Below are 15,871 nucleotides of genomic sequence, written 5' to 3'. Positions count from 1 at the left end.
GGATCCAAATTAGCATTGTTATGCCTTGGTGGAGGTCTGCGCACTCCTGATTTCCATCCTTCGCTCCAAATGTGCCGCATCGGTGTTCCCCAGGCTTGTTCTGCACCGAGGCCGGGCGAGCGTCCCCTCCCGCCCACTTCCCTTCCGCTCAACCGCGTCCGGTGGCTTCCATCAGTTGCGGGGGGAATTCCCGGCTACTCGTCGAGCTTTTCCGTGCGTTTCCAAGCCCGAAGTGGTCATCATGCACCTGCCAAAGCCGCCGCCGTCCTCCCATTCGTCACCGGAATGAAGGAAGCGACAGTCCTCCCATTTCATTTTCCTCATCATGTCTTGTCCGCAAACGATGCCCTCTTTTCTTTTCATCATGCTGGCAAGTCTCGCAAGCACGTAAATAGGTCAGTGTAGTGTACGCCGCACTGTACAGTAGATTCCATTTGTAGCTTCAAAGACAGTTGACAACTCCGATTTGCAGCGGATGACGTCGGAAGAAGCCGCGACGCGCAGATCTGACACCTTTAATGTTTGCGGGGCGCTCTGCTACCCGCACGCATCTGCATCAGCAAACCTAGATGCCGAGGTTTTCGTGTTTACGCGTGCAAACCGGCATCCAGTGCTGAGATCCAGCCACGGAGTACGCTGACGTTAGAAAATAGCTCGCTGTGCATCGTCAGAAGTGACAGGCCTGGTGGCTCCTCGGACGATTGAGCCGTTGGCTGGATTTTGTGTCGATTAGTAAAACTGCCGTTGGGCTCCAATTTCTTTTCTAACTTTCCATATTCAGACAACTGATGTCAAAGATTGACACCATGCTCTGCCCATATTTGAGGGCATTTGCAAAACAGCTTGGCAATGTAGCGTCTGTTTAGCAACTGTCTTGGAAACTTGCTTCCGATTGGGTCTCATTTGGGCAAATGCCACAGTAAGAATCGGTGAAAATGCCAAATAGCCGCTTCTAGCCAAAAAGGTTGACTTCCCATTCGATTGGCACGAGCGCCGGAGACACGTTCGCCGAATTTTGTGTCAAATGATGCAACGAGTGTCACGGGGACATTTTATCTTTCCTACTGAGTGAGATTTTTTTGTCTTCTTTTTTGGGCGCTGGGGTGTTGTGAGCCGCGCCGACTACATGTAAATATTCACCAGGTTGCATCAAATGTCATTGTTTACTTAACATCCCTCCCACGGCGCCAATCGTGAGTATTTGTCATCGCAAAGGTACAGTCTCGATCCAGCTCGGTGTACTGCGCTTCCTGAAAGTGCGTATCCCGCTCAGGGCTGGCGGGATTTATTGGAGAGACTTGATAGCCGCTGGCAGGAGCTGTAGCATTTTCTGATCTCTCCTTGCTGAGTGTTGCACGGGCACAAACTGCAAATGACATCAGACAGGCAGACTTAAGCGCTTTCTACCACAACCTGCTCATTAGGCTCAGAACCAAAGGGTTATCTGTTGCAACTAGCTGATTTTTGGGGAGTTGCCACACTAACATTGAGTGCGTTCCGGACTTCCATATCTTTGTTGAAGATCGTACATTTGTATGCACGGTTTGCAATTTCCACCCGGGCCTCATTTTCTTCCGGGTTCCGCAAAAAGAGCACGGTTGTCCACTGATGTGCGACATTTTTCTTCTGGCGAGTCTGCTCATGAGGTCAACGGATGTCTGGGCAGAGCATGGGGAGTAAAGGAGTCGCTGAACCGGAGACGAAGTGTTTGCTTTTTCCTGATATCGAAGTCCAAGCCTTTAGAGTCCTGGCGCACTTTGTCTTGCATTATGGATGCCAAACCTGGACTTTAACTCGTGACCTTAGACGAAGACGCCTTGTTTGGTAGGCAGTCCCTGAGGGAAATCCTTGGGCGCCGATGGGGCGGTACAGGAATTTGCCGGCTTGCAACACAGTACCAGAAATCAAACGGTGGCATCCATGCTGGAGACTCACTGCCCGCCATTCTATTTGTCAAAAGCATCTGTCCTGCATCTCATTGCCTTCGTGGGGCAAGCTGCGTTTGCCGTGCCAACACGCAATTGGGACTGGGCAGCAGCGTTCCACTTGGGTGAGTTAAAATCATAAATCCCGATTCTACTGTTCCAACGCTGAATGTTATGTGAAAGTGGCTTTTGTGTCACGTCCATGTTTTGTGAGCGGTGTGTTTGCGCTGGACACAAATGGGGACTGAATGCAGTTTCCCGTAGGGGAGTGTTTGGGGCCATTTGTGTGCATGAATGACTGCCGGTGTGACACACAGAGGTGCACATTCATTCTTATTTACAGTTGCAATCAGGTTCAATTTTCCGTACCGCTGTTCCGGCTCAGCGAGGCTGCCCTCGCGCACCCCCAATTCCGCCACAGCGTCCTCTGCTTTCAGCGCCATAAATCTTAAGGTGCTAACTTATTTGTGGAGACAGGGCGGGAGAAGGTTTCCAGCAATCAGCAAAGGGTTGGCCAATGTTTGGCCGCAACCAGGCATGCCGCAGGCCTCGGTGGCTTACAATTTGTACGGGGTCTAATTAGCACACACGCGCACGCGCCGGCTCGCGCACACACACACACACACACACACACACACACACACACACACACACACCGTCCGACTAAACGCCGGCGCGATCGGCTCGGTGTCGCCCGTGGCTGGCGCGGCAGACGGATCAATACGTCTGATCAGGCCTTTTTCATCAAGTGAAATGAAAGCGCTTTGTCTTCACCTTAAAGGTGTTTGTGTGTGCGCGGCTGTTTGCGTGGAAGGGAGCCCATATAATGTGGCTGCATTAGGGACCTATAAAGATAAATAACAGCGGGCACAAAGCATAAATCACCCTGTCAGAGAAAGAGGTTTTAAAACCGGGAAACTTTGCGTTTTTGCTCCACTCCAATCCCGTGCAGACGCCTCTTCACCTGCCTGAGCCTCTCTTTTCTCACGCAGGGGATATTTTGAGCATTATTAAGTAGGGCCACGCGAAATCTATCTACCCATCGAGCTACCCGGCTAGTGAGCTAGCGTCTGTCTCACTATCATCGCGCTGTCATTTGTCCACAGAGTTGGCTAACTACGATTGTATCTGTCTTTGGTTGTCTTTATCTGTCTCTGTATAGAGATACAGCGGTCTTGATAGCTCACTCGAGAAAGAAAGCTTCAAAATGCTGCCAAGTGATGTATGATCAGCCAATCGGTTATCGAGCTGTCTATCCAGCCATGAGCTATCGTCTATCTTGCTATCATCTAGCTACTGTCCCATCTTTGCAGCTATATCTAATGACAGTACCTTGTTAGCTGGCTCTTCAAAGAAGTCTTGGAAAAAGCTGTCTAGTTAACAAATCAATGGTATCCACAGTGACTCTCAATGATCTCTTTATCGTCAGCGGAGGCGGTGTTGTGCTTTCTTAGACTGCAGACTTGTTGAGGGGGAATCTGTCCCCGCTGACGTCGGGCGAGAAGCGCCCTACGCCGGAGTGGTTGCCAGCTAATTGCAGGGCACGTCGACCAGAATGGCCTTTCTTGTCGCCGGGGCACATGACAAAATTGGAAAAAGACAAACAACCATTCTCACATGTGTACCGAATCTCCATTCGACATTTTGGGAAGGTGGGGGGAAGCTGGCGCGCCAAGATTAGGGTCGACACAATTTGGAGAACCGATTGTTTTGACAGTCACCGATGGTTTAGTGGGTTCCGTTCCAAGCGTGAGTGTGTTTGTCACCCGTGACCCTGAACAGGAGAAATGCCGTCCAAAAGGCACCGACTATGACACCCAGGTAGCAGTTTTAGTAACTTTTAATTCAACCTCTTTTTTCAACATATCCCAGCAAAATGTGCGCACATGCGGGAGGTGGGTTGAGTGGCAAAATGATGGTGTCAAATTTGGAGCTAATCCAAATTACAATTGCTTGGCCTTGGCGATGGTCTTGCGCTCTACTGAGTGCCGTTCTACTTTTTCATTATTTCCTCCGCTTTTCCGCTTCCTCTTGCCAAAGCCCTCATGCGTGCGTGCGTGCGTGCGTGCGTGCGTCCATTTGTGCTTCATTTACACGTTCCTCTGCTGTGCGCAATTTGCCCCTCGCTGCCTCTTTGGCCCGAACATATCCATTAGAAATAAAAGAATAAGCTGCTTTTTTTCTCTCTCTCTCTCTCTCGTTTCGCAGTAACAACTTATTCGGTGCGCCTTTTGGCAGCGTGCTCCTCTGCTGACCTTCGAGGTCTCAATCAGTGCAGCTGATGGAGGGGGGGGGATGGAAATGGCTGGCTCGGGCTCCTCATTTCCTGGGAATTGCCGCGGGTGCGTTGGGGTTAGCAAAGTGGCCGGCCGTTTCCTGACCTTGCGCCCACTCTGTGTGTCCAGTAGATGACGTGCCGCCTTATTTCAAGATGGAGCCCCCTCAGATCCAGGTTCACCTGGAGGGCAACCGTCTGGTCCTCACCTGCATGGCGGAGGGCAGCTGGCCTCTGGAGTTCAAGTGGATCTACAACGGCACCGAGCTCACGCGCTTTTCGCTGGAATACAGGTGAGCAAGAACGAGGGCGTGTCTCCCGAAGCTTTTTCTTGTTTGTTTCAGCCCTGGGACTGAACATATTCACATTTGTATCGCTGGTCGTGCCATTCAACATGCGCGAGATGTGGCCTCTGCCCCCCTCTTGTGGGCACATACGTGCACAAGCTTTTGTCAGCTTCTGCTTCAAAGAAGGAATGATTATATATTATTATCATTATTATTATTATATCAGCTTATTGAATGTGGAGCATCCCCGCAAATGTGGCGGTCACTCTGGCTGCTGCTGATGGATGAGTGGCACTCCCAAAATCTCATCTTGTATAATTGTCCCAAGTATCGTATTTGCGTATTCGTGTTGCGCGTAGGTACCTGATCCCTTCGCTGGACCGATCGCACGCCGGCCACTACCGCTGCATCGTCAGGAACCGGGTGGGGGCCATCATGCAGTGCAGCACTGAAGTGAGGGTGGCCTGTAAGTGTGCCGCTTTGCTTCCCCAGCTCATACTTAAGACACGATCCTCCTATGCCTGTGTATATACAGTATATGTGTGTGTATACTATACATATATGTGCTATACATATACATATATATATATATATATATATATAAATATATATATATATATGTACATATATATGTACGTATATATATATATATATATATGTACATATATATATAAATGCGGGTATGTAGATATTTATGTACAGTGTATGTACAGTATGTATATGTGTTGTTCACAGGCTTTTTTGTGTATTGCTTGAATATACTATAGATAAAATGTACATGCATTGTATGCGTGCATCGTATGCATTCAAACTATAGCATACATGTATACAATTAAAGATGAATTTATTTGTACATACAGTCTAAACTATACATAGATACATATACAGCCCATACATTCATTTAGCCTCTTGCTAGCTACTCTCCATTTGCGCATGCGACGGGATGGAGAGAGGGACGACTGTTTTGTCGTAAGTGCTCATCACGCGCACAGGATATGGATGAGCCACGGTGACGCTGGAGATCCGCATGACAAACGCACAGCTTTTCTTCCACTCACTCATGCAGCGGCCACTCGATTAGGTGCACCTCGTGACCGTGCGCCTGTGCCTTCTCCAACGTAGACATGAGCAGCTTCGTGGAGGGCGAGCGCGCTCAGGCGGTGTCGCAGGGCGACGGCGCCCTGATCCAGGCGCCGCGCATCCACAGCTTCCCCAAGCCTCAGATCACGTGGTTCCGCGACGGACGCAAGATCCCCTCCAGCAGCCGCATGTAAGCTCCTCCCACCTCGGTCAGCCTCAACTCGCCGGCGCGGCTTTGCACCCTTGCCGCAGTTTTGCGGCCATTGTGAGCAGCGTAGCCTCGCGGCGCTGATCTGCATGATTCCGACAGTATAGCGCCCCCGTGATTGTTGATTGAAGGCTCGGCACCTATCCGGCGGCGGGGGAACCAATTACGGCCGATTGGCCAAAAGGGCCTCACTTGATGCTACTTTTGACGGACGGACAGCTAGCTCTCATCCTCCACTGGCTTTGTGTGCGCCAATATGCGCGTGCGTATGCTCTGAATTTCTGCGTGTCTGTCTCAACCCTGACGCTGGTTGAACTGGACAATCTATTCAGGTTTAAACCTGAAAATGTTCTCATATCGAAGCTAAAGAGTTTGTCATATTTAAGAAGTCAAGCAGCAGATTGCAGCCAGTGGCGGCGCCAAAAATCTTTGGTGGGGCCGACAGTGTGACACAACAAGTCAATAAAAATGGTGGCAGGAAGATGACATGCAAGGTGACAAGTTTTGTTTTTCTTTTTTCGCTACAATACCGTACTGCGGCCTTAATTCTGTGACGATGTCGTACGGGGAGATTTGGATCTGCATTACTGAACGTGAAGCAAAAGGAGTTACACCTTGTGTGTTCAAAACAAACAGCGCTTTGTTTGGGCACTTGCGTTCACAGCTTGGCTGGTCCTGCCACTACGTGCGTTTAGTGCACCTCGGTGTCGCGAAAGTTGCAGGACCAGACAAACTGTGAAAAAAAAGGCCAACCGATAGCTCCGAAAATACGGAAAGCCCGAGAGAAAAAAATGGTTGAGAATATGACCGGAATTGAGAGAAGTTGCGGGTGGACATGGAATATTTCCAGTGTTATAAGAGTATGTCACAATTGTATGTATGTATTTATTTCAGATTTTTCCAAATTGTCACGTTCCCAGAATAAAATCACAATTCCTCAGGAAAAAAAGAGAATGTTCCCAGAATACATTTCTAATATCAGGAGAGTCAAGTTTGGCTTGCAGGCTGCACGTGTGCGTGGGAACGTGCTTCCAACTCCCCGAAGAGTCTTTCTTGGCCAGGGCAGCGCTCACCTGGGATTCATTTATCCGTCCGCACAAATAGCGCGAGGTGTGCCAGCTCTGGGAGCGAGCGAGCGAGCGCCTCCTGCATTATTTATGCGGCGGCAGGTGGGCGGCGGCTTCGACGTCGGCGCCACTTTGCGCCACCGATCGGCCCGCAAGCCGTCACTCAGGGCCAACTGTGGGACCAAAATGTGGGAAATGGCCAGTGCGGAGTCATTTGTAATTAATGATACATGCCATCTTTTTTTTTTTCTTTGACTTGAGCTATTGTGAGATTTTACAAGAATCGATTTACAATCTGATGGGACTCATTGGCAATTTTACGACAAAACGCAAATGGAGGAAAAAATGTGCAATGCAACCAGAATAAATTGAGAATACATCTTGTGTTGCCTGGGCTGGGGAGTCTGACAAGAAAGAAATGCTCATGCCATCCTGATTTCGTATTCCATCGTGTACGGCGCCGTTTACGTTCCACACCGGCCCCGCCGACGGACAAAATATGCAAAGTAGCCACCAGGTATTTATGCTATTATCTAGGTGTCTTTTTTTGGTTTGTTTTCAAACCAATACCAGAGTACTCGCCAATACCAATACCAAGTAATCGATACCGCCGCTACGTTTGAAACATCCGTCCATCCATCCATCCATTATGGATAGCGCTTCTCCTCACAAGGGTCGCGGGGCGTGCTGGGGCCTATCCCAGCCGTCTTCGGGCAGTAGGCGGGGGACGCCCCCAATCAATGACACCCACTTCCGAAGTACTTTTATCCCCAAATGCTCGTATTCTCCTAACTCGTAATATTTCGTATATCGTTATCGTATTTGAGCGTCAATTACTCTGTCGTACAATTCTTCCCTGCGCTCGAGTCATGATTCGGACGACGACTCTTGACTTGGACTTGAGCCGTATCATTCCAAAGTGGCAGTGTTACTCTTACTTGAGGAAGCAATTTTTCACTCTCTGCTGGCCAGCGAGGGACACGCGACGACTCGCCCACCGCAATATGGCCACTGAGGCTGCAGACCGGACACATTTCACCGCCCATTTGCTCGCGCTGCGTTAAGTAAGGCGCATTGGTATGCACAAACCGAGATGGCAAAATGTGTGTGTGTGTGTGTTTGGGTGCCCCGCATGTGTTTGTTTATCCAGCACCGATCGGGCAGATGCTGGCAGTTTTGTCGAGCCTAATCTGGCTGTGTGCTTAGCGTCAGCTCTCATTTAATGGGCTCCTCTCACATGAGACCGTCAACCCCAAACGGCATCCGGCCGTCCTTGTGGAGGCGCTCACGCACGCACGCACGCACGCGCGCACACACAAACACAAGGCAAGGGAAAGGGATTGACTGCAATGGTTGTTTCTTCTCCTCTTGGTCATGGCTTCATGATTTGCGATGGAATGAGGAGGGAAATAAGCAAGCGGAAGATATTTGGGCAGGATGATCATGTCATCCATCACAGTGGCTTTTCAAACAGGATATACAGCGCGCGCGCGCGTGCGTGTGTGTTTGCTTAATTGGGGAACTTCATCTGCTTGGCCAATTAGCGGCCATCTGTTGCAGCCATCACTTTATGTAGACTCATGCGACGAGTATTAGAGCAACTCTCAAAAGAAAATAATTGCTCGCCACGCAATGTTGTAAGAAAGAAGGAAGGAAGTTTGTTTACAAGAGGGGAAAAAAGTCTCACGTCAACACAATTGACTGCAAGTGTCAACAGAAGAAGACTGTTAACATTCTTAGAGGGGGAAAAAAACCATCACGTCATGATGAGAAGTCATTTGTATTGATGAGCAAAGTTTCGCAAGAAAGAAGGCGGATCACGTTCATAATTTCAAACGGCGGTGCAGAAACAAACATTTAACAAGGCCAAACGTCGGCCCTGAAACGAAATGACTCATTAACGTATGTAATCCATATTTTCTTTTGTCGTGTTGTCTGGACAATCACCATATGAGAATTAGTCATCATTTTCTTATTGGGGAAAAAAAGCATTTGGGGAAAAGTCGTATTGCAGGAACAAAAGTCACGTCACATCACAATTGATTTCGAACTCAAACGTGTCATTTTTCAAGAACAAATGTCATCCCACCAGAACTATTTTACCAGAATAAAGTTAGGACCAGAAAGCGGGAAACATTTCAAACTTTTCTAACTTTAAGGGGTCTGGCCTGAATTATTACAGCAAGAAAAAGTTGTGAAAGTGTCATGATGATTTATTCATTTATTTTTGCCGGCATCCGTTTGGAGAGCGTCGAGCAAAAGATGCACGTCTAACCGCCGTCTTGCCTGTGTGTTTGTTTTGTTGTTTTTGTTTTGTATTTGTAGCGCCATCAGCCTGGACAACACGCTGGTCATCCTGTCCACGGTGGCGCCCGACGCCGGCCGCTACTACGCGCAGGCCGTCAACGACAAGAACGGCGAGAACAAAACCAGTCAACCCGTCACGCTGGCCGTGGAGAGTACGTGCGCGTATACGCGCGCGCGCGCGCGCGCGCGCGCACGCTGCGGCCGCCGCTTGCCGCCTTGCTCGCGGCATTCACGTGCCGTTGCGTGAACGTCGGCGCCGTGATCGAGCCCTTCTTAACGCTGCCCGCTTCACACCCTACTCCTGATTGTTTGCGCATGTCCAAAGCAAGCAACACTTGAGTTTTTGTTTTCTGTCAACGGTTTTGCAAACGGCAAACTGGGCGTCGGCAATGCGCTCCGCCACAAAGAGCCAAAACACAGGAGTCATTTCTGCCCACGCTGTCAGGGTTTGGCGTGGAGGGGAAACCCAAATGCAGGGAGGCGAAGCAGGAGGACAGTTGATGGGATTTTAATGAAAAGAAAAGGAATACGATTGACCGGTTGCTTGGCCTGGTGACGAGGCTTGACCGGACGAGAGGGAACTCAGTTCAAAAACAATTGAAATGACTGACAAGGACTAGGAGGACAGCGACTACACGACAATGACCCGACAAGAACTGAACAAAAACTAGCAACTTAAATACAAGCACACTGACGAGAAACACCTGGACAAGGACCACCAGGTAGGAGGGAGCTGATTGGCCAACAGGAGGGAGTGGAAGGCACACAGGTGGACACAATAATCATGACGAGACAGACACAGAACACTGAGCAAAACATCAAACTAAAGAAAGCCCAAAATCAAAACAAACCAAACATGACACACACCCCATCTAAAAAGGTCGATGAATCGTTTAGATACTTTGTTTTTAATTGAAAGTTGTCCAAATGATCTAAATACTAGCTTCTTAATCGTAAAAATGGTCCAATTTCTGTCAAGCTCCATGAGGGTTAGGGTTAGGGTTAGGGTTAGGGTTAGGGTTAGGGTTAGGGTTAGGGTTAGTGACTGACGGCATATCTCGATGTTGAATCAAAATCGAACATTTGCTTTTACTTTGGAAAACAACGATCAACAAAAGACTAACTCGATCATTGTTAATCGATGTCCCTTTCAAAAAAATGGCATGTTTTTGAATCGAGGGATGGAAATTAAAACATGTATTTTATCCGATTAATCAACAAAATAATTGACAGATCAATCGATTCATAACACACTAGTTAGTTGCAGTCGGAAGTTTTTGGGTTTTTTTTAAAACCGCACCTTGCCGAACTGCGAGTATGCGCGGTCGACTGAAATAATACAAAAGAAGGCTATTTCGAAAATGAAAGACCCACCAAAACCACCCTTGCTTAATCCTTTGGAAGCGAGAGTAGCGCAAGCTTGCCCTGGCCCTTTCATTTGCCAGGGTTAGGCAAAGGGAACGCAACGCTGCTCGAGCCAGCTCTCAACATGATGCATGCATGCATTGTTGCGCGCTCATAAAGCACGTGGAAGTCCCAAGCTGTTTTGTGGGCCCCAAATGTGCCGTCCGCCTCGCCGACGCTGCAAATGCAAGCCCAGCCGCTCACTATTCTTTGAGCTCTTCATTAGATTGATAGCCGGTGGGCCCGTGTTGAAGATTTTATTGCGGGCAGGTCACAATTTTATTTGTGCCGTTTGTAAGCGACACAGCGCGAGGCGCAAATGACATCTTCCGTTTGGCTTTATGAGCGCCTTCTTTTGTCACGGGCTCGATGACCCTCATTTGCATGCAAGCTATTGAGCGGCGCCGCCCGCTTGCCTTAACTTGGACGCAAGTGTGCCCGTCCCTTGTCGCGGGATTCCTCTGCCGTCATCCGCACGGCCTTGCCCGGAGCCTGCCGCGATCGGAGTTGATTTTCATCGGAATGGACGTATGCGTAGTGATGAGCGCGTTGCCGTGTCCGCAGCCACCGTTCAGAGACCGGATTTTGCTCCTTTCTCAGGGTTTCTCAAGGATCGTACGTGTAGTTTTTGGTTGTTGTTTTTTTTAAAGGAATTGGTCCAAATATGTGGACAGGTGCATGTCATTGTCTCGAGCCACCGTGTATAGTTTTTGAGGTACTATGCGGTAGAGCCTGCATTTCGACAAGTTATCATCCCTTTTTTGGGCTGGGGAAACGGCTTGATCCAGAATAGATTTGGATTCCCGTCCATTTTTTTTCTTCGCACATCGCCAGACGTGACCTGGCAACAAGCGTGTTACGCATCTCAAAGTCAACACGTAGAACACGACAAAAAAGAGATTTTTTTCTTTGCTCTTGGCGTTCGCCGTCCTGTGACGGAACGGAATGCAGAGGCGCGCTTTGCGGGGAGTGGCGTTCTCTGAAGGAAGCATCCAAGGCCCAACAAACAAAACACTTGGCTCTCTTTGTCTCATTTTTAAGACGATGGTACCTTGACTTAAGCGTTGAATTGTCCTTGGCCATCCGTGTAACTTTGACGTGCATGAAAATGCCCTTGCAGCCAACAAATGGCAAATTTGGGCCAGGCTACATTCAAAACTTGTTAGCAGCTCGCAGATGACATTGTTCGGCTTTAAGCTGGCAAACTCTCAAGACAGACTCGATGTCGTTTGCCTGGATACACGATGTGCACTTCTTGGTGTTATATTTACTTTTATTGTAAGCTTCAAGCGGGAGTTGTGAGAAACATCTTACAGTCAGAACTTTGCTTCCTTTTTGAAGATTTGTTGACTCTGGCAAACCGCTGCTTGTTGTGCGGTTCCTCGCCACCATATCTTACGCTCGTTACTGAAAGTTTCGCTCCCAACTCAAAGCGAAAGAGTCAGCCGAGCGACACCTCGCGCGTCGGAAAAGCGCAAAGCGGAGTTGCCGCCGCCGCCGCCGCGCACGGAAGGGGGGTAAACAATGGCGCCGAACTCTCCTTTGACACGGGCAGGTGGAAACAATAGGCTGACATCGCTAAGTAAGACCTTGCCCGGCGGGTCGGCACGTCGCCGTCTCCCATCTAATGAGGAGGTTCCGCACCCCAGCTCTTCTCCACGCCTTGTGACTCGTGCGCCACCTTCGTGACCGCCCGGCAGCCCGTCACATTAAAAGGCGCCGCAGGCTTTTCTTGGTGTCACCCACAAACACTTTGGGGCTTCCTTGATGAGCTGGCTTTGCGTCACGTGCGGCGCATCAAGTCAATGAGCAGGAGGGAAGGACTTGGACCCGGAAGCCGCAACCATTTGGGGGAACATTTTGCCGGCCTTATTTAACAACACCCGACCGGGAGCAGCAGAAAAGAAGCGGGTCAGGTGTTGCCCCACAACTCCGCACCTGCTTCCCGCACTTGAAACGGCTTCAGCCAAAATGCCCAACTGACAAATAATGCATTTCCATTGTATGGACATTTCCGTTGTATGTTCCTTTCGTCTTGTTTCAAAACGCCGTCGTATCGATTGCGATTCACTCTCCGAAGTCTTCTCGTTCTGGAAAATGAAATACAGCAGTCGACCGTGGCTGACAGCAGGTCGTGTTCTCGTCATGCTTTCTTTGACTCCATTTGGTTTCGTTGGCTTTTCAAACGTCCGTCGCTTTGAGAGGAAAAAGACGTTTCCAACGAGTCGCATGTGCTCAGTCGTCAGCTGCGGGGGGAATGAGACGAGATCAGGAGAGAGATCACCGATTGAGGGCGGCCGATCGATGGCCGGTCGGAGGCCGGCCGAGCTGAGTGACGGCGCCGCATTTCACGGCCGTGTGTGTTTGTCTCAATTATGCCACGTACGTCGCGGCCGCCGACACCTGGCCCGCAAACCGCCGTTTGCGCCGAGGGGAAGACGAGCGCGGACGGGAGGAGGGGGGGGCGGCCGGCTGCGGTGCAAAGTAAAGACGGGCCTTGTTAATAGCAGCTGGGAATAGTGAGGAAATGTCAGGCCGCTTGTCTGTAGTCACGCTCGACGACACACGCGCACGCGCTTCATTTCACCTGCTGAATGCTATATGGATTTTGACATGTTTTTCTGTGTGTGCGTGTGAAAGACGTGGGAGGACCCGCAGACCCCATCGCCCCCTCCATCATCGTCCCCCCGAAGAACACCAGCGTGACCGTGGGGAGGAACGAAGCCATCTTGGAGTGCGTCGCCAATGCCAGGTAGCGCGCGCACACGCCATTTGAAACTATTTTTAAAAAATACATATACATATACATATATTCTGTTTTCATTCGGCTACTAAAAACATCTTTCGTCCGTCCCCATTAATTTGATTTTGTTTCCTTTTAAAATGCAATTCTGATAATAGTTTCTAGCCCTGCGCGCGCACACACAGCGTTCATCCTTCAGCGTGGCGTCAGCCATTTTGTCACGGACCCCTTTTGTTGGACGCGTCTTTTGTGGGTTTCCATTGAGCGTCCATTTTGCACGCTCCTGACTATTGTCTGCGTTCAAAGACTCGAGGAGAAGGCGGGATCGATCCCTTTGCCCCCTGGGAGCTGCCTGACCTTGGGAGCCCCTTCCGATTTCCCGCCCGCCCCCAAAGGTTTCTCCTGTTCTTTCATCATCTGGCAGGCCGCTGGTCAAGATGAGCATCACGTGGAGGAAAGACGGCGCGGCGGTCCACGCGGGCATCCGAGATTTCGGCCGCCGCCTGGTCATCAGCCAGCCGACGGTGGGCGACGGCGGCTACTACGAGTGCGAGGCGGCGCTGCGCAGCAGCAGCGCGCCCTCCGTCACCGCCGGCGCCTTTCTGCACGTGCTCGGTAAAGCGTTGCTGCGACGTGATCAGTCAGTGGGCATCGGGCTGCTCCTTCTTGTGTGGTTAGACGGGCGGACGGACGCACATAGTACGTGTCGTTTTGGTGATGGAATATGGAAGACCGTCACATTTAAGATGCAACGTTTTATGCAGAGGATAAAGAAGGGATACCTGTGTGCACTGCTTGCGTTCAAATGTAACTTGTCGACAGGTTTACAAATACCGTAACTTCGACGCTCCTTTCATTAGCCCTTGTACGGGGTTTTGCCTTGTGCGCTAGCATCAAGCTAGTGGACGTCCGCAAGACAAAGTTTCAATCTTCTTCCCAGTGCGATTTTTCTTGTAATCGGGCACTTTGTTTCCTGTCGAATTCCCAATTTTCATTGTAAAGAGAGCACATTATTTTCATATACTCACCACAATAGCATGAACTTTTACAAGTATGGAATGAAATTTTAAAAAATGTTCTTAAATTCCAATAGTTTTTAGATAGGTTATTAATATAGTCCTAAATGTTATCTCTGGTAGAATGACAGCTTTTCTCCGAACAATTGGGAGTTTCTACTCATAAAATGATGTTGGCTTTTTTGGTTTAATCTTTGAATCTTCCGCGCGCAACCGTGGTTTTGCTTTCAACGTTTGTCGGTGAGCTGATTGAGTGTTTTTGCCGCTCGCACCAGAGTACCCTTTGTTTGTGAAAGAGCCACCGAGTCACATCACCGCTGAGATGGAGAAGGTGGTGGACATCCCCTGCCAGGCTCGAGGTCCGTTGCCTTTGCGTCTCGTCCGCCTTGCTTGTCAAGAGCGAGCCAGTTGACTTTGCGTCTCTTGCGCGCGCAGGCACGCCTCAGCCAGACATGGTGTGGTACAAGGACGCGGCGGCCATCAGCCCGTTGAAGATCCCCAGGTACAAAATCCTGGCGGGAGGCAGCCTGCAGATCAACGGCCTCCTGCCCGACGACACGGGAATGTTCCAGTGCTTCGCCCGCAATCTGGCCGGAGAGATCCAGACCAACACCTACCTCGCTGTCACCAGTACGTAGCCTTTTTTCTCCCCTCTCTTGACTTTTCGGAGCAGGATGTCCGATGTGCGTTTGCCTTGATCTAATTGGCATCGAGCTCTGACTTGGCTCGGCTGGCCTGCCGTGCGCTGAAAAGTTTCGTTGAACTGCGGGCGGCCCTAATGTACATTTGAAAGGGAATCATACTGGAGTAAATTACAACCTTTTTATCTTTGATCTATCTCTTTTATTCGAATAACGTGACACTTTTCCAGGGAAGGGTGCAGCTTTTTTCATAAAAAGACCTTTTTGTTGTCATGAAGTTAAAAAACAGGTCTTGTGTCTAGTCTAGTAAATGTCTAGTAAGTCGCAGACTGTTTCGCTCCAAATTACAAATGATTCTGGTCAGAAAAAAAACATTGTTTTCCCCCCTCATAATATTATGACTTTGTTCTTACAAAACAACGACTTCATTTATGTGAGGCTACATATTTGCATCTCATAACAAATTTGTCTTGCAATGAAACTTTATCGTTAAGTTAAAAATGTTTACAACCGTTTCTTGTAAAAACACTCTTGTCGTGAAAAACTTTTCACACATATTCCTATGATACAGTTTTACAGCTTTTTCTTGTAAGAGTACCACTTTTCTTTTCACAGCCATCGACCCTTTTCTCGTAAGAATGCCACTTGAGCATGATCTAAAAGAGTTTGATGCAGTTGCAACTATATTGCCTGTCAAGTGAAGTTGTTTTTATTGTTGTTTTTTCTTGCAAAAATGAAAAAAAAAAAAATTCTTATGAAATTACAATTCTTTCCTCAGGATGTTACGACTTTGACCCATGTAATATGACAGCTTTCCTCACATAGTGGATCATACTTCAACTTCATTATATCCGGGCAGGTTTTTTGAGACGTGCATCCCGTGCACGACGTCTCGTCGGACAGTTGGACGCTACCCGG

At 49.2% G+C, this 15,871-nt stretch overlaps 1 protein-coding gene across 6 annotated transcripts in view; it reads left to right on the top strand.

Annotated features, from left to right (window-relative positions):
* The window catches only part of sdk2a (sidekick cell adhesion molecule 2a), a 100,749-nt gene that overhangs the window by 56,096 nt on the left and 28,782 nt on the right, over positions 1–15,871 (top strand). For 4 of the 6 annotated variants that reach the window (XM_086055461.1, XM_086055459.1, XM_086055458.1 and 1 more), the window contains exons 2-9: positions 4,331–4,493; positions 4,847–4,953; positions 5,610–5,757; positions 9,168–9,301; positions 13,194–13,305; positions 13,721–13,911; positions 14,588–14,671; positions 14,748–14,942. In XM_086055461.1, the coding sequence (XP_085911587.1) occupies positions 4,331–4,493; positions 4,847–4,953; positions 5,610–5,757; positions 9,168–9,301; positions 13,194–13,305; positions 13,721–13,911; positions 14,588–14,671; positions 14,748–14,942 (1,134 nt within the window). The remainder of the gene's footprint in view (positions 1–4,330; positions 4,494–4,846; positions 4,954–5,609; positions 5,758–9,167; positions 9,302–13,193; positions 13,306–13,720; positions 13,912–14,587; positions 14,672–14,747; positions 14,943–15,871) is intronic. The other 2 variants (XM_086055460.1, XM_086055457.1) reach the window with 1 other exon arrangement.

This window comes from Filicampus tigris, chromosome 16, assembly GCF_054856515.1.
Source record: "Filicampus tigris isolate MCC_2025a chromosome 16, RoL_Ftig_1.0, whole genome shotgun sequence".
Classification (NCBI taxonomy): domain Eukaryota; kingdom Metazoa; phylum Chordata; class Actinopteri; order Syngnathiformes; family Syngnathidae; genus Filicampus; species Filicampus tigris.
This window is presented reverse-complemented; position numbering and strand designations above follow the sequence as displayed.